The sequence below is a fragment of the Naegleria fowleri genome (assembly GCF_008403515.1).
Source record: "Naegleria fowleri strain ATCC 30894 chromosome Unknown tig72, whole genome shotgun sequence".
Taxonomy (NCBI): Eukaryota; Heterolobosea; class Eutetramitea; order Acrasida; family Naegleriidae; genus Naegleria; species Naegleria fowleri.
The window spans coordinates 19,662-41,224 of NW_025408004.1; the positions used below are offsets into that span (position 1 = coordinate 19,662).

Sequence of the window (21,563 nt, forward strand, 5' to 3'; positions counted from 1 at the left end):
TTTCCCCTCCACATTGGAATCTTCTTCATTGTTATGAGGTAACTTTCGCTCAGCTATATATCCTTCTTCAAGATAGGTCTGAACTTCATCTTCTACTCTTGCTCTTTTGAAATGAGAATCTGCTTGATCTTTCAATCGTTTTCTTGCATACTGTAATTCTGTAGTGTGTAAAAACCCAGCCTCTATTTGAAGTTGTGGATCAATTCGTAAATCGTTGGTCATTAATATAGTTTGTTTTTGCTCAAATGCATCTTGAGGAGGAAAAAAAACTTTTGAAGATTTGTAAGAAGGATCATTTGTCCAAGTAGACTCTTTCAAATAAGTGAAAGTATCTGACGCCAAATCTGTTTTCTTCTCCCCTCCTAAACCACTATTGTCGTTATTTACATTTTCTTTGTAAGGATAGGGTAAAACCTTCAGCTTTGCAGATTGAGCTTTAAATATTGCATCAAACTTATTTCTGACAAGGTATAAAAATTCTTGACCTGTCTCTTCAGAGGGAAGTTTTTTTCATTTCGACACAATCTTTTAGCGTTTCCAACTGCTCTTCTATCTCTGATTTAACGACAGATATTCCTGGAGCTCTTGCATCGGTCTGTACATTTGGAATATCAAAAGCTTTTTTAAATAATGTTCTTCTCTCAGAGTACGGCAGCCACTTGGATTTTAACAAAAATTGATCTACCTTTCTTCTTGCCCGAGCATCATAGAGTTGTTTTCGGATAATTGTCTGAAGGTCAGTGACTTTGATAATATTCTTTGGGTGATTAGATCGAATTTCTGAAGAAATTTCTTTCAGTCTCGAACAAGAATGTTCATATTCCTTCTGAATTCTTGACAATTTAGATTGAAGCATAGGTTCTGCTCTGACGATCATGTCCGAACGATCTGAAAATTTTGCCATCTTGTAATGACTTTGTAACATTGTAATTTTTGAACTTCTTTCCAGTAATTGTAAAAGACAAGACAAAATTTTCCATATAGGCCTTGGTATTTTTCTTTTCCAAACAAAAATTCAATTGTTTTTCAGCCGAAATGTGAGAAGGCTCTTTGAAAGATACTGTGGGTAATTTTTCGAGCTGTAGTAGAGTTTCGTTTCTCTCTTTGCGATAGTCAAGATAAGATTTTCTCTGTAAATCCGATGATATTGAACTGAAGTTATAAGTGGTAGCTGCAGATGATGTTAAAATTGATGATTTGGCATTTAGAATTTCGTCTCTCTTCTTTTCCACTTTTTCCAATTCCAATTCCATTAAAATTTCAGCCAGAGTGGCGTTTCCCATAATCGACCTTTCGTATTGTTGTTTTTCATATTGCTGTTGTTCGTTTGTTGTGGGTGATGTCACTGTTTGTTGTTTTTTTGTTTCGTTTTCATCACCATCCTCTTCTTGCTCATCTCCTTCTTCTTCATCTTCGGAGGCTTTTGGTGGTATAGGTGTTGGGGTTGTTGGAGCTGAATCGGCGAGAGGTTTGAACGGCACAAGAAGAGGTTGGTCTCGAAGTGAACTGAATTGCGGGTATTTTTTCTGCAGGTCTTTCAACACAATCAATTTCTTCTTTTCCAATTCGTGCTCTTCATCGATAAACGTGTCGGTATTTTCGTCTTGCAATTCTCCAAGTTCTGTCAGAATTTGCGACGATAATTTGTTGCTGCAAAGAGTTTTTTCAATATTTGACACCTTTGAATCTAATGAAACATCGTTGGGTTGAGATCTATATTCTTCATTTGTTGATATCGTTTCAATTTCTTCTGCGATGATGTCCATCTCCGAGGAAACCGACAACGCAGATGATGCATCCACTAACTGAACGACACCTCTGCTATTCATTGGATTATTATCGTTCAAACTCTGGGAAGGGAGGACTTCTTCTTGATTCGAGGCATGCTCTCTCGGAGTGACCTCTCGTTGACTGCTATTATTTCCTCTCGGAGTTTGAGGTTTTCGAGAGGGAGCTCCTGCTGTTTTCACCCTTCTTGCAGAAACAATTCCTCCATTATTATTATTCTGATTAGAGACTAAAGCGTCCTGTCTTGGACCGCCTTTTGCTGAAATAGGCTTCAATCGTTGAGGTGGTTGTTGCATGAATTTTTTTAAAAAAAATTGTACTGAAAAATGGCGGCAAAATTTTTTCTTGCGAGTATTTCCTTATTTCGTTCATTTCTTTTTCCAAGAGGTACTATACATGTGGATCACACTGACCATGTGAACTTTATGTCTTCTTGAGGTTTCTTCTTTGAAGGTGACAAGCTGTGTGAATAATGGGCATAACCACATAGTCATGGTGAGATGAGATGTAAAATAAGGTTGAACTCTTAACCCGAACAGCACTCAACTATCTCTTCAACAGGATAACATTATAATGTCGCTTAAAAACACTTGGATGAAAGGAAATTTCATTAAAAACGAAAACAAAAAATCGCCGCAATTCCTCACACCAAAGAAATCCAAATGTCATTGTTGAGCCGTTTCGATTTCTTTACAACGATAACATCGTCGCAAGTGAATTGGAAAGAACAATTCCAAGGATGGAGGAGAAGAGTTTCCTTCCTTCTTGCTCTTCTCATCATTCTCTCCGTGGTTGGTTTTTCTATCGGCTACTTTGCAGGTCATGATTTGAAAGGAGCCTCGACGTGGCGTCTTGGCTTTGTGATGATTATTTCGGTTGCATTTGGCTATGCTCTCGTTCAGTCTTCATATGGGTTCGGAGCTCACTTCCGAGTGTTTTACAAACAACAATATGAGTTGGTGGATATCAAGAAAATTCAAAATTCATCGGATGATGATACTCAAAAACTCATTCACGAAGGCCAAACGAAGGAAGAAGCAGTGTCTAATCCTCATCGTGATGAAGAAAAAGAACAACCACCTAAGGAAATTATTCTCACTCCCGATAAAGCTCTTCCGCAATACTCGACTATGCAAGCTCATTGCATCATGCTTGCGGTGGCTACCTTCCTCTTCTCCATGCTCTATATCATTGATAAGGCTGCTGGATGGCACATGTACTCTCCAGAGGCTTCTCCCATGACAATTTCTATTGTGATTGGAGGCTTCTTGTTCGGAATAGGAATGCAGCTTGGTGATGCTTGTGCCTCAGGTACTTTGTTCACTATCGGGGGTGGAAGTTTATGGAGTGTCTATTTATTGGTGTAAGTTTATATATCAATTGAAATTTAAATGGTTAATTATTAAGCACAACAACAACCGCATGCTAACGATGGAATTAATCATTAACCACAACAACATGTGCTGCTGATATGATTTCCATTTTTATTTCAACGATACAAAAAGGTTCTTTGTGTGTGGTTCAGTAATTGCTACTGCATTACAAAGTGCTGGAGATTGGAATATTGGGTTTAAAAATCATGCAGGATTGAGTTTATTGTTTCCAGGAACATTTTTGAGAAAGGCCTTTGGTATCATGTTCTTTGAAAAAAACCCATGGCTTGAGTATTTGATTGCAGTCATTATGATGCTGACACAAATAACCATTTTAGTGTCCATTGCAGCTGCTATTCATTTTTACTACAGAAGAAAAAACAAGAAAAACCAGATGGATTTGAGTGGAGATGCAGAAGAACAATCTGGGCTCATTAATCAAGATTATGAAATTGATACTCGCTCACCACTTCAAAAATTAATGTCATTTGTGTCAATGATTGTTTTTAGATTTATTTATGGACCTTGGGTAAGTGCATCTTGTAAGGGAGAATATTTCACACAACAATACCTTAAATTTCAAAATTTCAGGATTTAATTAGTGGCTCGATTGCATTGGCTTTGTTAAACTTTTGTTTTCTTTTAGCTACGCAACATCCCATGGGTTTGACAGGTCCCTTCGCCATTATTGGTTGTAAAATTTTGGATGCTATTGCTCCTTCACTTGATGTTCCAAAATGGTCGGCATGGAAAGATATTGATTTAAGGAAGGCCAATATGCTCTTCAATTCGAATTTTATTCTTGATTTTGGAATTGTCTATGGAGCCTTAATTGTTGGATTATTACGAGGAAAATTCCCAAGTTTTTTAGATGGATTTTCACTGAAGAGCTTATCTCATACGTTTAAGAGTCACAAACAAGGTGATCACTCATCATCCATTTTCACAACTTTGAAACGAATTTTGAATAATATTGGAAATTGGCTCAAGAATAACATTGGAATTGCTATTGCCAAAATTATTGGAGGTATTTGTATGGGTATTGGAGCAAAGTTTGGATATGGCTGTAACATTGGAGCTTATTTTTCTGGTGTCTCATGCATGTCCATTCATGGTTATTCATGGATAACCATGGCTCTGCTGGGTGGATATATTGGAGCAGTGGTACGACCTTTGTTTGGATACAAGAAGAGAAAAGTTGCTTGTGGAACCGTTTGCAATACTGCTTCCATTTATTAAAAAAGAAGCAAACGTGAAATTATTCGTGCCATCAAATATTTTTGAAACCAAAGTTGAATGAAAATGAAAACAACATCCATCTTTCCTTTTTTTAACATTTATTTAAATTTTTTTAAAAAATACGAAAACAAGACTTGTTGGAGAGACTGCAATAAAATTCTCTCCGAACGCTCACAACATTTTCTTCATCTCACCAATCCCTCACCACCATGAATTCCTCATCCAATTCTTTATTTATTGAACAAGCACATCCGAATCTACAACAACAGCAACAACAACGTATTCCCTACAGACACCACAATCCCATCATCATTTCGGAACAAGACCGTCCATCCGTAGAAGAGCAACATGATGAACCAACAAATCCAAAACGATTTTCTGTTGCTTCTGTAACATCTTCAGTCGATTTTGAATCATCCATTCAACTTAAACCATCGATATTTTCAATTTCTGTTGATTTATTTATAATCACATGTTCGTTAGGATTGGCAATTTGGGGATTAGTTTATTTTACAAAATATATAAATCTGCCGAAAGCAAGAGTGGGCAATAATTATTTTTCGGATCATATGGAAGCAACTGTTGTAAATAATTTATTGAATAATATTAAGCAATTTTTGGAAAAGCCTCAAGAGTACTTGTCGCTACTACATTCCATACGGTGGACTGTATTTGAAAATCAAGCTTTGAAAAATACTTTTAATACTTCTTCAACAGCTTCTTGTAACTTTTCCGATTTAAATTCATTGGTATTTAATATTGTGGTAGTTGTATCGGTGAGTGACCTTATTGCAACCATCTTGTCCATTGCTTCCGTGGCTTTAGTTTTAATTGCATTGGTCAATGCTGGAAGAAAATTATTTTTGATGACCGAAGTGGAGGATGAAGAGTTTTATTCTCGTCTTAATGTCGGCGGGGTTGAGAATAACACCATGAGGATAAGTGTGGAAATGGATAGTCAAAGCACTGCAAAATTTAATATCACATCGACGACCGCAGGTTCAAATACATTAGAAGCAGAACCATCTTCAGCACGAAATCGAAATTCAGCGAGAACCACAGGTAGTTATATGAGCAATTTAGCTCCTCCTTCAAATCTCAATAATTTGAGTGGTAATAATCTTCGAGGAAGAAAGCCAGTCATTGTGACACAAAGTAAGAAAAATCGATTTTTCCTGGCGTCTAACATTTTGACAACATGTAGAGTTTTTACTGGAATTGTTTCGTTCTCCTTGACATTGGTGTTCACATCCATTCTCTTTAACGCCAAGCAAGATACTTGTGCTGAAAATGTCACCTTCATACAGAGTCTTCAAGGATTGAGAGAATTATTGCTTCCCTATCTGATCACACAATTTGGTGTAATTTTCGTAATTCTAATAATTGTGTTGACCAAGTTATTGGTCATGTATTGGCTTTTGGCAAAACCATCTTCGTGGTTAAAACGCCATGTCACCAAACTCTTTTCAAAGCATAAAAAATCAGAAATAAACAATCAAGCGTAAATGAAAGAGATTATGAACATGATTTAAGGTTACTTGTTGTTTTAATAATTCAAGTGTACATGTATGAATGGTTGTTACAATGGTTGAGAAGAAGGTTTTCTTGCTTCTCATGTGCGTTTACTATTATCTTTTAATAGTATAGGTCAAAATTGTTGTGTGAAAAGTTTGGTGGTTGTTGTTCACGAGAAAACAAAATGATTACCAAAAAACAAAAGCAATCGCTAACAATGAGAAAATCAATGCCACTTTGGTTCCAACTTGAGATGCAGAAGAATTCAAAGCATGTGTTTCACACTTGGAATTGGTACTACACTCTGTTTGCACTTCTACTGCTTTGTTTTCATCCTGTTGTGGTTTTGATGAAGCAGAGGAAGATGTCATCCATAAATTTCCTCTCAATTTTCCTTCTCTCAAAGCTTGTAATTTCTTACAATAGCATTTGCACTTGCATGATTGTTGGGAAGGTTTTGGAGTTGGCTGTGGTGTGACTGGTGTTGGAGATGGTTGAGGAGTTGGTTGAGAAGGCTGTTGAGCTCCATAAGCAAGTGTTGCAACAGTATATTGAGTTCCAGTAGACACTTGACTTCTAATGAAATCCAAATAATGAGTGGCATTGGTATAAACACCCACATTTGATCCACCACATCCAGGAGGTCCATAACTCACCACACCAGCCAACACGAAAATTGGTAATCCACTTTGTGGAACTACTTTTCTAAACAATGGTCCACCAGAATCTCCTCCACAAGTGTCAATTCCATTTCCATTTCCACCACAAATTTGTTGCGGAGTGGTCATTCCCAAATTCTTGGCATTACACACCGATGCAGGTGAGACTGGAACTTGAGCTTTTTGTAAATTGGTCACACTCGAGGAAGAAGTGGTTCTTCCCCAACCTGCAATATACACCTGTGTATTGGTTGGAATGGTAGATCCTTCGACGACAGCTGACGTGACTCGCCATCCATCCAAAGGAACGGGTTGATCCAATTCAATGATTGCAATATCATTCTTGATGGTACTCGAATCATAGTTGGGATGTTTAGTGAAACGGGTGACACCTCTCATGATGCATTTCTGGGAAGCTGCAAGATTTGAGGAACACACATTGCTGGAGGAACCCATCACAATTCGAATCTTATCCATCGTGAGACCAATTTCACAATGACTGGCTGTAACGACATGTTTGGGAGAAATCAAAGTTCCCCCACAATAGTGAATTCCTGTGGCGGTTGGACTTGAAAAGTATTGAATGCTGACCATGTGTGGAAATTCATTATCAGTGGCTGAGGTACCTCCTGAGACTTTGGAATCAAACTGTGCACACAAACAGAAGGAGGAAAGAAGGAGAAAAGCAAGGATGACTGCAATCACAACGTCTGGTTGTTGCTGTGTTTGAGAGAATTTCATTGTGTGAAAATTGGCAAGTGACAAGAGCGAATGCAGCAAATTGCTTTTGTTCGTTTTTTAAGTGGACGATGTGGAAGAGTGTGGTTGTGGAGATGAACGTTTTAAACGAATTCTGCCATTGTATAGAGGTGTGTAAAAAGTCGGACTCCAATACAATCAGAAATCATTCATGATTTGATGAATTTAGAAAATTCATCCAGGAATTGAGTGACAAGTGTGATTCAGCATTTCTATCTTCTGAAAAGCAAACATAAATAAAGAAAGTAGAAGTCGTGGTGATATCTAATTGCTAAAAGTTTTTGGATATTTTTGATATAAAAGGAAATGAGGTTTCTTCATAGGACATTGAACGTCATCCTTAGTATTTGTTTGTAGAATGTTGAGCATTTGTGTTCATGGATTCATCATGGTCATCCATTCAGAAAACGTTACTCAATAACAGAACATGGATCATTGAAGATGTAAAGATGATGAATTTCGCCAAAGTCCAAATCGAAAATGAGTAATGAATATCACCAAAATAGAAATTGCAAGAGCGTTACCCAAAAGTGAATGTTGAAAAAGTTGTGAATCATCATTCAAAGGTACGTATCATGTATGATGATACCTATTCTTAAAATTTGAAAATCAGAAGGACTCAACGGAAGACGTTCACTATAGCTTACTCTTTCACGCTCTCCGAGTGTTGTTCAACGAAGATTGAAAGATCAGTGTTTTGTTGAAATTGTTCAAAATGTTGATTTTGTAATGAAGGTTGTTTTACTCTTCATCTGTATGTGTCAATCGGAGCGCTCCATTTTCTATTCATGCTCGTGAAATAATCACCAATATATATATATAGATCAATTCAAGAAAAAAGAATTAATATTAATAATCACCAACTTTTCAATTTAAACAATCAACCTTTTGGAAATTGTAAAATATTGAAAAAATTGATCAACACTTGATGGCGAGGACCAAACAAACCGCCCGAAAATCAACGGAAGCGGCTCAAGTCATGACAAAGGTACAACCCAAGAGGAAGGCTGAGTTTGAAAGTGAAGTGAATCATTCTAGTAGCACCGGAGTTGGTAGTACTAGCAGCAACAGCAGTTATATTGTTCCACCTTATAAAAGTTTGAAAACCATTTGTATTCCATATGAAAGAGAATATCAAGATCAGACCACGAACACCTCCTCCGATTATCATCAATCATTATTTGGATGTTTATCCGAATTACCTAATGAAATATTTCAACACATTTTGACTTTCTTGGTTGGAGATTTTGAGCTCTACAAAAAAATTGATGTCACAAAAATTGATCCAAATGCTGATAAGGAGCAACGAAATCGATACAAAAGAAGTTATTTATCGTCAGATATTGAGTCATTCCTCATTCCGTATGAAAATCTTGTTGCTCTTGTGAAATTAATGCAGACAAACAAAGAACTGAATCGAATGATCACCTCCAAAAGAGATGACGATCACTTGACTGATTTTGAATTGTTTTGGTTGAATGGATACAACTTTTTCGAAAAGCTGTTTTATTGGATTCGAACTAGGACTTTGGAAACATTAAAATTGGGCACTGGAGACTTGTCAAGGACAGCTGTTGAGGAAATGGGAAGAATTCAGAATATTGTGCAGCATTATGAGAGAGGAAAGTCATTAAGTGATTTGGATGCTACTATTGACCATAATAATTGGTTCGAAGACGAATATGCTAATGATGAAGAGCAATATGATGAATTTCTTTCTGATAATGTTGGAGATGATAAAAAGTCTAAGAAAAAAGTACCGATATTTAACAATGCTGAAGCGAGCAGAAAAGCCATCTTGGAGAGATTACACGCATTGGAATTGAGTATTGAAGATTACTGCCATGAATATAGAAGCTACACATCAGCTTTTGAATTATTCTTCTTCAGATCTCTCATGTTGAGTCTAAACATGTTTGATGCACTCGATTCCGAAAGTAGACAAGAGTATTGGAGTGACAACTCGGAATCATTGCTTGGTTATCATTATTTCGACCACTATTCAAAAAAAGCAATATCAGAACCTTCTGATTGGGCTAGAAAAGTACCATATAACCCCAATGTTAAATATCCCAAAGTTGGTCTGATGGTCTATCAGCAATCTGGTTGGAAGAAATTGCTTTGCAATAACAATATAACAACTGACTCCCAAACTGATCAGAACTCTGAATTGAAGGAGGAGGACATTGATTTCAACTTTCTAAGAAATCGATTGTCAAAAATTATTTTATTACAAATTTCACTGATTCCCAATTTGCTGCCACTTGAGGACTATGAATTTCCAGAGAATATCATGTTTTTGAGCGTGGAACAAGGAAACGATTCTAAAACAACAGCCACTCAAGAATATTCATTTGATGGAGCAACATTTCCAGGCGTCAGATATTTACGAGTTCGATATAATGACGACGATTATAGAAATTATGGAAAAAATTTGGGCATACAAGAAGTAATTATTCTTCGTTCTTTGTTGAACAAAAAGACATTACCTAAATTAGAACATTTGGTACTGAATGGATTTAGCACTATAACTACACTAGAGGAGCAATTTGACTTTTTAAAACAGTTAATTTCTATTGAAATTACCTTCAATCAACATGGTTACGGAGCAGACCAAGATATTTGGGAAAAAGCGACAGAATTTACCTCTAGACTCAGTCAAGCATCTTCAAAATTGAGATATGTGGTGGTACATACAGACCTTGACAGCAGGAGACATTGTCGACATGATCAACTAGCTGCATTTTACAAATCCCATCGATGCCCTGTCTCCATTGGATATGCAAGCATTAGCAGATTCTACTACATTAGTGGGGAATAATTGTTGACGCGACCCTGATCAGGGTTTCCTCATATCCAGAATGAAATAAAAACCGATTTCATAAATTGTCCATTAAAAATCTTCCAAAAAAAGATCGAACCTTTCTGTTTTCTCATCAAAAAAAATATTTTGCAATTTTCGTTGAAACTCTTGTCAACAACAAGAAACATTTTGTCAATCATGGGCTCCCTTCTCTCGAAAATCTTCTTCTCTCAAATCATCGGTTATAAACATTCGAAAATTTTAATTCTGGGACTCGATCATGCTGGTAAAACAGCAACTTTATATAAAATTGGTTTGAATGAGAATGTCACCACTGTTCCAACAATTGGATTCAATTCGGAAATGATACAATACAACAATGTCAAAATGTTGATTTTCGATTTGGGAGGACAAGAAAAAGTTCGATCCTTGTGGCAACATTATTTTGAAAATACGGATGCTATTATATTTGTGGTGGACTCTGCAGATCGAGAAAGAATGCAGGAAGCACGAGAAACGCTGCATGAAATACTAACGAATTCAAATTTGGAAAAGTGAAATTACTTATTTTAGCAAATAAGCAAGATTTGTCAGAAGCTTTATCGGCATCTCAAATTGCAGAGGAATTGGATTTGAAAAGTATTAAACAAGATTATCACTTGCAAGAGTGCTCGGCAATCACTGGGGAGGGGTTATATGAAGGGTTTGATTGGTTGTCTGGAAAAATTGCATAAGGCAACAATGTTTTCATTCCTCGTTCGAGAGAATCATGTTTTCACATGTTTTAGTTTCTGAAGGAATAGAATGCACATGGTTGTTTGGAGGTGTCTCCAAATAATGAGTCACCATTTCTACATGTGGCATCTGAGCAGTTTATGTCACATTAAATATTTCAAAATAAATGTACATAATAAATTCAATGATTCACAAAATGACAATATTGTCGATATGCAATATTAATAATAAATTTTAAAAATTTCAATTCCACACAAAGATCTATCACCTACCTGCATGATTAATGTTTGCGCTATATAATGCACTCTCTGGAGTAGGAGAGAATTTATCCATTGGTGTGTCCATGAGACAACTCGAAGCAGGAACCAAACCATCATTTGCTTCACCATATTGTACTAAATTTGCAAATAACTCCAAAGCAATTCCATAATAAGTAACGAGTCCCATAGGTGAAAAACCGCACATTCTTGCAGAAATTAATGGTTTCGAATAAGAGAAGATTGGTGAACCCAAACACATGGGTTTCTTTCCTCGATAACTGGGTCTGTCAATATCACAAAAATCAGGATACAGAGTTGCATCTGCCTCAATTGGATTTTCACCATCACAATTTTGTGTCACTTCAGCAATAAAGTCAAAAATTTTTTGAATGCTATTTGGGGCAGATTGATGATCATAATCGTAACACAAAGTTTTCAAATAATAAGCAGCTTTTGATCCATTGAAAGGTGCCGACAAGGAAACCCACGTCGATGTCTTGAGATCGAGTTCACAATATCCCTTATACATGGCAGTTGGGAAGATCAAGTTACCCATCGAGTGTGTGAAAATAATAGTGTCTGTAATGAGGGTCGTATTTGGCTTACTGTTGACGAGAGCTAATGCACAGTAAGAGGTCTGTAATTCCTCAGAAGTCCATCCTCGATTGGCCGTATTTCGACGAATGAACCATGATTCTTTGCATTGGGTGGTATATGCATTGATATTTCCCCAATATGAAAACGAATGTGCGGGTTCTTGATCGAATCGATAGCCTGCTCCATGTAAAAAGACACAAACTTTTGTGGCATTTGGTGCTGCGTGTGGATTCTTGATCATGATGACTCCATTCATGTGAGGTGTGGAAGTGTGGATCTTCATCATCTTGTACCATGGAGTGGAGGTGACACTGGTCTTTCTTCTTTCGGAATTAAGTAAAGACTGAGAAGGAGAAAATGACTTGAATTGTTGCTTGGGAGAAACTGTTGTACAATTGGATTTGGTTAAATCACTGTAATGAGAGGAGACTGTAGACATTGGAATGGTGTCAAGCTCAATTTCAGCCATTCTCGATCTAATTCTGTAAATTCTGTTTGTTTTCTTACTGAAACAGGCGATCAAAGCATCATTGCTTTCCTCTTTCAAATCATTGATGAAAATTAACGAGTCTTTTTCAGTGCATTGAGCAATTTCACTCAAATATCCATCTTCATTGAGTTCCATTCTCCATTTTGACAGCAATGCAGGTCTCAGCATGTTTTCCATAAATATTGAGAGAGTCATGTGAATTCCGCTCTTGGTGGAGCTTGTCTCTTGGGTCGTATCGATCATGTCATAATTCAATCGAATGCAATCATTGTGCGATTTAGGAACATAAACTACAAGGTCCATACGTTTTCCGTCAAAAGTGACAGCCAGTGGTGAGTGCAAACTTTGTGCAAAGAATTTGAAAGAATCTCCATTTTCAATTCTATACATTCCTATCCAATCAGAATCCACAGTTTTAAATTGTTGATGATCGTTCATCACTCCATCATGATCACCATTCAAAAAGTGCACTTTGAACGTTCCTTCTAAATGATTTTTCACACCAATGTTCATCAAATTGTGGATTTTCATTGAATCGAGTTGTGGATGCGACTCGGAAACTACAATCACGACAAGTGTGACCAAAACGGTCAGCATCAAGAAGAGGGAGGAGCGAACAAGTCCTCTCATGGTCATCTTATTGTGTCGTTGTTGTTCCAGAAGTGCTGTCAATAATGAGAAACAAGTCTCCCACTCCACGGATAGAATTCAGGTATTTTTTGTTTTGCCGACAACGCGCTTCTAGGCAACCAAACGGAAAAAATCATTCTGACAGGCGCGGGGTTGTCGGCAACTAAAAGACGAAACTTCACAGAAGTGAGCTTGTAAGAATCCATGATCGTTGTAAAATGTGAAATCTCCTAAAATCAAGGAATCAAAACATATGAGAATGAGATCTATTGTGTTTTCTTCTTGTTTTTCTTTGGATCTGTTGGTAACGAAGATGTTGTCGTATTGGATGATATTTTCAACGTTGAAATTGTGGTTGCTGTTGTGGAGCTCGCCTTGTTGTCACCAGCAGACTGTTTTTCCTCTTCTTCTTCACTTGCTTGAACCATAATGTGAGACAAAATGGTCATCACCAACATGGTTAGGAAAAAGAGTCCAATGAGCATGAATTTATAAGGTGTGAAATAATGCAGTCCTCTTGCTAAAGCTTTCAATATCATTTGACTCGTTGGAAAGGTTGACAGTGGACGTGTCGACCCAGCCAACTCTTTCACATTCACCACTCCACTCAAAAACGGATAGGTCAATAACAAGACAATGATGGATAAATTTTCTGCCGTGTCCACTAAGGCTGTAAGAGCGACGAGAATGTACATTAATGGACTGAATAAGCCTTCTCCAATTTTTAACCAGACATAACAATGGACAACACAATAAATCGGAACAAATAGAAATTGATCTATAAATTGCATGATGAGATGACTAGTCCTTCCTTCGGAGCCCATCTTTTCAATCAATTCAAATACTTCAATTTCTGGAGGATCTGATGAATATCCCGATGATCTTAAATCCAAGCTTCCTTCAATCTTTTGTAACCCTTCACTGAAGTATTCCACTGTTTTTAAAACACCTAACACCAATAGATAAATCCCGAAAAAAACTAATAGTCTTTTCCATGATGGGATGGAAATCCAAGCATTGATCATCGGTGGTTGTTGCGTGTTGGTGGCTTTTTTCCTTGTTTGCATTTTTTTATTTTCGTTTTTGCTAACTTTAACAATTTGGTCCTCTTTTTTCGTATACATGTATATTACCAATATTATTCATTAAATTTTGAAGATGATTTAATTCAGGTTAATAGGAATAATATCTTTATTGAGTGTATCAAAAAGGTTAGTCAAATCATGAATGGATGTTCAGTTAGAATAAATTATTAGTATTAATATTATTGAGAAAATTAGTTTCGTAATGACTGGGTGATTGTTCACACCAAATTAGCTTCCTTATATTTTCGAGAGGCCTCTTCTGCTGCTTCCAATTGAAGTTGTTCTGAGAATGTTAAATTATCTTGAATCCAAGGTTTGTGCTCAATTAGAATCCAACAAATGCAGCACAGTGAAATGACGATACAGACACTTGAAATAAATCCAATAATTCCAAATAAGAGTAATTGAAAACCAACATTGGTCATGTAAGAACTTTGACTGGTTTTAGGTTCAGTTAGAGAAACTTTTGTTTCGTCCTTGTTGGTGTAGCACACATATTCGGATTGTGTATGATATTGTTGTGATTTTGGATAACATGTATCTGAGAGCAGGGTTTTGTAAGGTTTGTTTGGATTGGTTTGTGACACATTGGAACCACCGTCCTTGGAAAACGTGGGAAAAGAAATTCGAAAGACAATGCCTCGGTTCGTATCTGAATATGAAGAGGATTGAGAATATGAGCACTCTCTTGTGCCAACAATGTAACATGGAAAACGAGTGTAAATAATAGCATTTCCGTCTGAAACAGCAGCTGAAGTGGGTGTTCCACTTTGTTGCAGGAATGAACTACCTATTGCAAGTAAGGGAATTGGTGCAGTGAATAATATGCAGCTCACTAATAAACAGGTGATGATTAGACAGATCAACACCTTGTCGGACTTTCTATATTTTTGCTTCATGTAATAAATCCCATTTGAAAAGAATGAAGTTCCCTTAATATCTAGTGACACTTGGGCAATCTCTATCACGGCAAATTGAATATCGGTTGGTGACGGAGCTGATGATGATTCTATGGTCATGATATTACAACTTTCTAATGATGTTGTGGTTTTCAATGCTTCAAGTTTACGTTTTTTCTCGCAAAGTGATGTTGTCACCTTTACAGTTGGAGAATTGCTAAAAGGAATGCTTGGAATATTTACATGTTGAGGTTGTGGTGATAATGCATATTCTGTTTCCAGATTTTGAAGAGTATTTTCATGTTGATGCTCCACATCGTCGACAAGTGTCGGTTTAATTTTTTGCTCTGTCTTCAAGTAATTATGTTTGTCTTCACTCAATTCAGTGTCAACACTCGATGACTCAGCGGAGGTCGTTTCTTCATAAGAACAAGCAACAGAGGTTTTTTCTTCAAATTCGTCACAATTCGTATTGTTGTTGATGATTTCGTTTTTTGAATGATTATCAATGGTTTCCATTTGATAGTTAGTATGATTTTCTTCGTTTCCTACAAGTAATGATCCAAGTTGCAGTGAACGGAGGTAATTCTCATCCTGTAATGTTGATAATTTTTCTGATAGTAGTGTTTCCTGAACCAAGTAGGGGTCGTCACCACGACAAGGTCTATCACTATCAGGTACATCTTGTGAAGGTTGATTCTCATCGTCGGTGAGAGCCTTGTCAACTCTCTCCCCCAAAGTGTCATTTAGCTCAAAATTTTCTTTTTCCAATGAGCCAGAAGGGCTGAATATACTCTCATCCATTCTCCCAATTTGTTCTAGCACATACTCTTCCAATTGTTGTGCATTACTAAAAAACAATTTAGGTTCCTTTTCAGGTAGAGAGGAATGTTGTGGCTGGGAATTTGTTTCAACATTTCCATTCATCGAAACTTCCGCCAAATTCATTGGTAATGCTTCAAGATGTTCATGAAGAATGCTGTTGTGGTCATGGCGGTCGTCAGTCATGCAAGCAATGCTGCTTCTTTCTTCTGGTTGTTGTAGTAAGATGGTGTGGTGGATCGTGTCAGCAAACCAACTCGACGGAGACTCATTGGACGAGTCTTCTCTTACAAGAAGGAATGAATTGAATTCCGATGTATGTACATCATCATGCGTGCAATCCTCACTATCCCTTCTTTCTATTGCTGTTGTTCTTGTTGTAATTTCAGTAAGATCCATATTTGGTTGTAGGGAACCACGACTACTTGTTGATGAAGATGATGAGTTTGTTGTTGAGTCGTAGCAGTTGTAGTAGTGTGGACCACATGAATCGGACGAGCAGCATCTGTGAGAGGAAATTAATTTGTGTTCAAACACTTGCTCGTTAGAAGTACCACCATCATTGAATAAGGACGACGATGTCGCATCATGATGGATCGTCTTTTTCATCTTGTCCTTCTTTCCTAACGTACGCTCGCTCTCAATCAATATGGAGGCTATTTATATGATTCATCAAATAATCATCCTATTCATCCTACACGTAAGAACATTATGGCATGAGAGAGGATGAAAGCCCATGATGGACATTATTGGCGTCATTTTTGTAATGAGATACAAAACAAAAATGGGCGCGAAGGAAGATGCCTCCAGCATCAGCAGCTGCGAACCACCGTCATGATGTTATATCGTGGTGCTTGTGGTGATTTAGGTCAGGTTCCGTCATGAGGGAACGTGAATGGAACTATTACTTAATATCATAATAACCTCAACTGACCTCTGCCAGGGATCGGAGTGTGTGCATGGATCACATTCACTCTGCTGCGGGTTTGAATGGATGGACTTTTAAGATGAAGAGAGGAGCGCTTCTTCAAAAGAACTTCCAAATGTTTTCTCGAAAGTGAGTGTCGAGTTGTTGTGGCTTCAAAAGAATGTCTCAAAATCTTCAACACTCGATTTCTCTTGAAATTGTTGTGGAGCGAGCAACGAAATTGATCGCAGCTGATATCCTTTCGCATTCGTCAGATCCCTGTGTGGTGGTTAAAGGTAAGTGATGAATTTTGATTTTTGTGTGATCAATTTGACCACAATAACCACGCATGAATGACATTCAGTTCCCTATCAAGGACTTGTAAAAGAAGAACGAACGAGTGTCATCAAACGAAACCGAAATCCTGAATGGAATGAGCTCTTGGAAATGTTTAAATGTGGAAGATGGACTCAGATGAAAAATTAGAATTAGTTTGTGTTTCAACATTGATGATATTGGTTCGTGTCTCACTTTTTTCAGAACTTCTTTACAATCGTTCGATTGACAATGTCCACGGGTTTGATGTTGAAGTTGAAAATTGAGAAAAGAAGGAGCAATATGAGTGAAAATGGCCATCACTGTGTATCCCACACAACACGCATAGATGGTAATGCACATCTCATCGTCACCAAAACTGTTTTTCTTGATCAAAGACGTTTCCAACACTTTTGTGAATTTCCCACTTTCAAAGAGATAGGTCTTTTCTGCATTTTCTGTGAGAATTTGAAGTGAGCCACCATTTTTCTCGCAGGTGGGCCTTAAGGTTTTCAAATAATGTTCAATACTGTTCAAACTCGACTCGACAAAAATCCAACGAAGAAATGTCCTTATAAGTGATTGCAAGTGATACCAAAGAATCTGAAAATACAGCAGAGAATGCCTTATTTCCAATGTTTCTGCTGCACAACTCAAATTCCACAGGCACCACTGGTATAAAGGTGTGGCTGGGAAATTCATAGACTTTTTTGAATTTTAGAGATCGGGATGAAATAGATTCAATTGAATTAGAAGCGACGCTATTCTCTTCCACCTCTAATGGCTTTTCCATCTGTTTGACAAGAGATTTCAGTTTTGAGAGGATCTTCCAAGTCTCTCTCTTCACAACGTCGATCTCTCCAAATAAGTCCAATCTAAATAAACCTTTAGACATTTGTATAATTTCTACTTCTACCTTAATATTACAGGTGTACCCCTTTCTAATGGCTACGGCCATATCACGATGAATGCACCTCATCCCGTCCGATTTGAGAAGTTAAGCATCGTCGAGCTGCATCAGTACTGAGGTTGGAGACAACTTGGGAACCTGCAGTGCTGTAGCCTTTTTTCATTCTTTCTTCAAAAAATTTTGTTTACGGTAAAAAAAAAATTGGCATAAGGCCGAATTGAAATTTTCGTTTTGAACACATCAAATCATCCGTTCAAAAAGAGCTTTTTAATGCACACATCTTTTATATCAGAAGCGAATGTTTGTGCTTTAGAAACTCTAGTCCTTTATTTATCGTCATCAATTACTCCAATCAGAGCATCTCTTTGCAAGGGTTTAAATTACCCTGTCCGCGAGTCGAAGAAAAGATTCAGTCTCGGTTGTGCGATAGATTAAATTTGACAGAGTGACCTCGAAGCAGCCGGTCGCAGTTGGTCAACTTTGTTACAAATCATTGGTTTGCCCACTTGAATTTGTTTGAGGTCCATTCTCACAACCACTAAATTGTTGTGCAAATAACACACTCTTCATGTCAAACCCTTCTCAACATGAACAACTCTTAAGAAGGTTTTTTAATGGAGGGTAATTTTCGATCTCTTCATAAATCATCATCATGTTTTTTTCATACCATATGAAAGAGGAAATGAAGGAAGAAATGAAGGATTTGAAAAAGGAGCTGAAGAAGGAACTGAAGGAAGTAATGAGGATGGAATTCTTGAATTTTAATAATCAGATCTAAAATCTACGAAATCTATTAGAATCCTTTTTTAATCGAAATAAGATGAATAGTTTCATGTTGATAAACTCTCTTCGATGTCCAATGTGGTTTTACGACAAGTATTTAGGCATTGAAAGTATGAACAGTGGAATCATCACTTTTAATCAAAATAATGTTTCGCAATCTATTTATCGACACCTTCTTCTTCTAAGCAATCACCTCGATGAAAATCGCAACAACAAGCATCACAATCATCACACTCATCATCATTGGTCTCATCACATAAGCACTGCTTACTTGTCTCTTACTACTCACACTCGTCTTTGGATTCACTGGATCTCGACTTGTATCCTTCACAAATCTGACATTGTCAATTATGAATTCCTTGTAAACACCTCCATTGACAATCCATCTCACTCGTTGAATGGCATTGAGTGAAGTCTTGTTGGTGAATGGAAGATCAGTGACTGGAATTATCAATCGAGTGACACGAGTGTCATCAATCTTGTAATGTTGAAAATATTTTGGATCGACGAACACAGATGTCAAATCTTTGGCAGCATTGTTTTGAGTTTCTTTGAAATAAACATTCAATCTCAACTCTCCAGGAGTGACAACCTTCACAAAGAATTCATAATATTTGTAAACTCCCAAATCAATCCAATTCGCTGGATAACGAGAATCTGTGGCAGAGAAGCTTTTTGACACTTGACATCCACCACGACCAATTCCAATATACATGGAAGAAGATCCACAAATTTGGTCTTGGAAGTGTCCATATCTTCAGATTCCGAATAAATATTTAGAGAATCAGCAGGAGATGGATCGCAAGGTTTTGCGGATGGAATTGGCAATGGCAAACTACACATGAATTCACCTTTGGAATTCTTTCCTTGATTGCATGCAACGAAACCTTTCAAATGTCCATTTGAATATTCAGTGGTGTGTAACTTGACAAAGAGACGTCCTTTCAAGAGATGAATCAATTCACCGACTGACAAGTCTGCAGAAAATCTTGACATGGAAAATGGAGAATATTTTACACCAAATTGTGAAATGAATCGTTCTTCAGAACCAGTGGATGGATCGCCAATTCCAATTTCCATCTTGGTCGCAATTAAAGTCAAATCATGATGAACTGTAAAATCAATGGTTCGCTTATTTGGAAGTAGTGTTGCAAAGGCGACACCATTTCCACGAGCTCCATTGACGATTGGTTTCAAAATACCAGCGAATCGATCCTCACGATTGTAGAGTTTGACAAATTTGTCAGAATCTTTTGGTAAATCATAATTGTCAACTGTGCATTTACCATTTGGACAAGAGGCATTGACATAAATGTTATAACCGTCCCAACTGTAAACAGAGAATCCCATCGTTCACTAAATGCAGTTCTACCTGCTCTATTTCTCAAATACAAGTATAAATTCTCACCAGCAAAGTCAAAATAATAATTGGTAGGATCCTTAACGATCTCAGAAAGGCTGTTGACAGATGTCAATGAAGTTGGAACATTGTTTTTCAAATAATAAATCCATAAAGAAGCAGTTCTTGGATATTGTACACTCACTACGACCCAATCATTGTTAGCACTTGATGGCAATGAAAATCTAAGAACTGGTGGAGTTGGAATATTCAACACCCAACGAATGGCATAAAAATTTCTCAAAATTACATTGCTGTGCATGATGTGATCGACAGTTCCAGAAGAAACAGCACCCAATACTTGACTACTGGCACGTCTTGTCAAATCATGAGTAATCATTCTTGGAATTCTTGCAGATGGATTATTAAATTGAGGATTGATTCCCAAAGTACCTGTGGTTTCAAAATGACCTCCAATATTGACAACTGTCAGTTGTGCATAACCTTCCAAAGAAACTGGACAAGCATAACCTTTCCAATCCTCTCTTCTCACACATGCAGAATGAGATAAAATACTGTCGTTGGCCACAATCCAACCACCTGGAGTGAGTTCAGTTGCAGCACCATCAATATCTAACAAACAAGCTCCCTTATTACCATCGAAATAATTTGGCATGATGAACGCATGATTGGAATTTTCAAATTTCAAACCCACATATCGATTCAAAGTTTGATGTTTGAAAGGAGCATCTGTTAATTGACCCAAAGCACCTGATTGTCTAAATGAATCAGGCATAAAGTTTCGAAAAGTAACATTAACAAGAATTTGTGGACCACCATTGTCATAGGTTTCATAACCCTTAATGACAAATTTAGTAGCTGTGGAATAGAAATCAGGACGAGATCGACCACCCACATCAATCGTTGGACGATAACCAGCTTCACCCACATTGTCTGTCTCAGCAATGAATAAACTGTCCATAATAATACTTGGACCAGGTGGAGAGTTCATTTGATTTCGATTATCAAAAAGTGTTAAATTCTTGAATACGAGTGGACCACCACGAGCCCAAATACCATAACCACGATTTTTGTAAGAGATTAGGCCTTCGAAAATTGCATCGACAGACACACCCGAAACGGTTGGATTTGGATAAGGTCCCAGTCGAGGAGAAAAACCAGAGAGTTCAGTCGTTCCATCAGGTTTTACCATGTCATCCACATGAAAACCATTTCCATTCGAAGAGTGAGCCACATTGAATTTAAAACCTCCCAAAGGTTGATTACGAGGTCGACCTAATAATTATTACTTGAAAGACCATTGACATTTAAAGGCATGGTAAACCAAAAAGGAAATCTTCCACCCAAAGCAGCGTTCTTATACCAAGTATTGTCGGCATTCGTAATCCAGAAACAAGCAACATCGTTATCGGATGGAATGATTTGAAGTGGATCTGCATTGGCCACTGGTCTTGGTCGAATGGCCAAATTGTGAATAAATTCATTTCCCATTTCAGAACCATCTTCCAAAAAGTATTGTCTTGAATCAAGAGACCATTCGTATCATGCACCACGACACATCTCTGAAAAGAGTGATGCATCGAAGAGTCCTTAATTTGCTGTATTGGAACCCAATGATTTACAACTATTTGGCA

At 37.3% G+C, this 21,563-nt stretch overlaps 11 protein-coding genes across 11 annotated transcripts in view, besides 1 other annotated feature; 5 read left to right on the plus strand and 6 right to left on the minus strand.

Moving 5' to 3' along the window:
- FDP41_009592 (uncharacterized protein) overlaps positions 1 to 2,084 on the minus strand; it is a gene marked incomplete at both ends in the record, with an annotated part of 5,941 nt that extends 3,857 nt beyond the window's left edge. The window contains 2 exons of the mRNA XM_044713567.1: positions 13 to 491; positions 872 to 2,084. Of these exons, the coding sequence (XP_044556612.1) occupies positions 13 to 491; positions 872 to 2,084 (1,692 nt within the window). The remainder of the gene's footprint in view (positions 1 to 12; positions 492 to 871) is intronic.
- A 366-nt stretch (positions 2,085 to 2,450) lies between these two features.
- On the plus strand, positions 2,451 to 4,400 carry FDP41_009593 (uncharacterized protein; the record flags this gene model as incomplete). Its single annotated transcript, XM_044713568.1, has 3 exons — positions 2,451 to 3,151; positions 3,294 to 3,690; positions 3,753 to 4,400. The coding sequence occupies 3 exons, from the start codon at positions 2,451 to 2,453 to the stop codon at positions 4,398 to 4,400; spliced, it is 1,746 nt and encodes a 581-aa protein (XP_044556613.1).
- A 209-nt stretch (positions 4,401 to 4,609) lies between these two features.
- FDP41_009594 (uncharacterized protein) lies at positions 4,610 to 5,905 on the plus strand (the record flags this gene model as incomplete). The annotated part of the gene is made up of 1 exon (XM_044713569.1): positions 4,610 to 5,905. The coding sequence occupies one exon, from the start codon at positions 4,610 to 4,612 to the stop codon at positions 5,903 to 5,905; it is 1,296 nt and encodes a 431-aa protein (XP_044556614.1).
- Positions 5,906 to 6,103: 198 nt separating this feature from the next.
- On the minus strand, positions 6,104 to 7,315 carry FDP41_009595 (uncharacterized protein; the record flags this gene model as incomplete). Its single annotated transcript, XM_044713570.1, has 1 exon — positions 6,104 to 7,315. One exon carries the CDS (start codon positions 7,313 to 7,315, stop codon positions 6,104 to 6,106), a length of 1,212 nt encoding a protein of 403 aa, XP_044556615.1.
- Positions 7,316 to 8,261: 946 nt separating this feature from the next.
- On the plus strand, positions 8,262 to 10,154 carry FDP41_009596 (uncharacterized protein; the record flags this gene model as incomplete). The annotated part of the gene is made up of 1 exon (XM_044713571.1): positions 8,262 to 10,154. The coding sequence occupies one exon, from the start codon at positions 8,262 to 8,264 to the stop codon at positions 10,152 to 10,154; it is 1,893 nt and encodes a 630-aa protein (XP_044556616.1).
- A 180-nt stretch (positions 10,155 to 10,334) lies between these two features.
- Positions 10,335 to 10,694, plus strand: FDP41_009597 (uncharacterized protein; the record flags this gene model as incomplete). The annotated part of the gene is made up of 1 exon (XM_044713572.1): positions 10,335 to 10,694. One exon carries the CDS (start codon positions 10,335 to 10,337, stop codon positions 10,692 to 10,694), a length of 360 nt encoding a protein of 119 aa, XP_044556617.1.
- Positions 10,695 to 10,920: 226 nt separating this feature from the next.
- On the minus strand, positions 10,921 to 12,848 carry FDP41_009598 (uncharacterized protein; the record flags this gene model as incomplete). The annotated part of the gene is made up of 2 exons (XM_044713573.1): positions 10,921 to 11,000; positions 11,144 to 12,848. The coding sequence occupies 2 exons, from the start codon at positions 12,846 to 12,848 to the stop codon at positions 10,921 to 10,923; spliced, it is 1,785 nt and encodes a 594-aa protein (XP_044556618.1).
- Positions 12,849 to 13,114: 266 nt separating this feature from the next.
- FDP41_009599 (uncharacterized protein) lies at positions 13,115 to 13,915 on the minus strand (the record flags this gene model as incomplete). The annotated part of the gene is made up of 1 exon (XM_044713574.1): positions 13,115 to 13,915. One exon carries the CDS (start codon positions 13,913 to 13,915, stop codon positions 13,115 to 13,117), a length of 801 nt encoding a protein of 266 aa, XP_044556619.1.
- Positions 13,916 to 14,151: 236 nt separating this feature from the next.
- FDP41_009600 (uncharacterized protein) lies at positions 14,152 to 16,263 on the minus strand (the record flags this gene model as incomplete). Its single annotated transcript, XM_044713577.1, has 1 exon — positions 14,152 to 16,263. One exon carries the CDS (start codon positions 16,261 to 16,263, stop codon positions 14,152 to 14,154), a length of 2,112 nt encoding a protein of 703 aa, XP_044556620.1.
- Positions 16,264 to 16,742: 479 nt separating this feature from the next.
- Positions 16,743 to 17,047, plus strand: FDP41_009601 (uncharacterized protein; the record flags this gene model as incomplete). The annotated part of the gene is made up of 2 exons (XM_044713578.1): positions 16,743 to 16,857; positions 16,926 to 17,047. The coding sequence occupies 2 exons, from the start codon at positions 16,743 to 16,745 to the stop codon at positions 17,045 to 17,047; spliced, it is 237 nt and encodes a 78-aa protein (XP_044556621.1).
- Positions 17,048 to 17,399: 352 nt separating this feature from the next.
- Positions 17,400 to 17,834: a sequence feature (Protein overlapping with rRNA (FDP41_009602, KAF0971906.1) was converted to a misc_feature.).
- Positions 17,835 to 18,750: 916 nt separating this feature from the next.
- Positions 18,751 to 21,420, minus strand: FDP41_009603 (uncharacterized protein; the record flags this gene model as incomplete). The annotated part of the gene is made up of 4 exons (XM_044713579.1): positions 18,751 to 19,226; positions 19,283 to 19,843; positions 19,942 to 21,204; positions 21,273 to 21,420. 4 exons carry the CDS (start codon positions 21,418 to 21,420, stop codon positions 18,751 to 18,753), a joined length of 2,448 nt encoding a protein of 815 aa, XP_044556622.1.
- Positions 21,421 to 21,563: the final 143 nt, after the last annotated feature.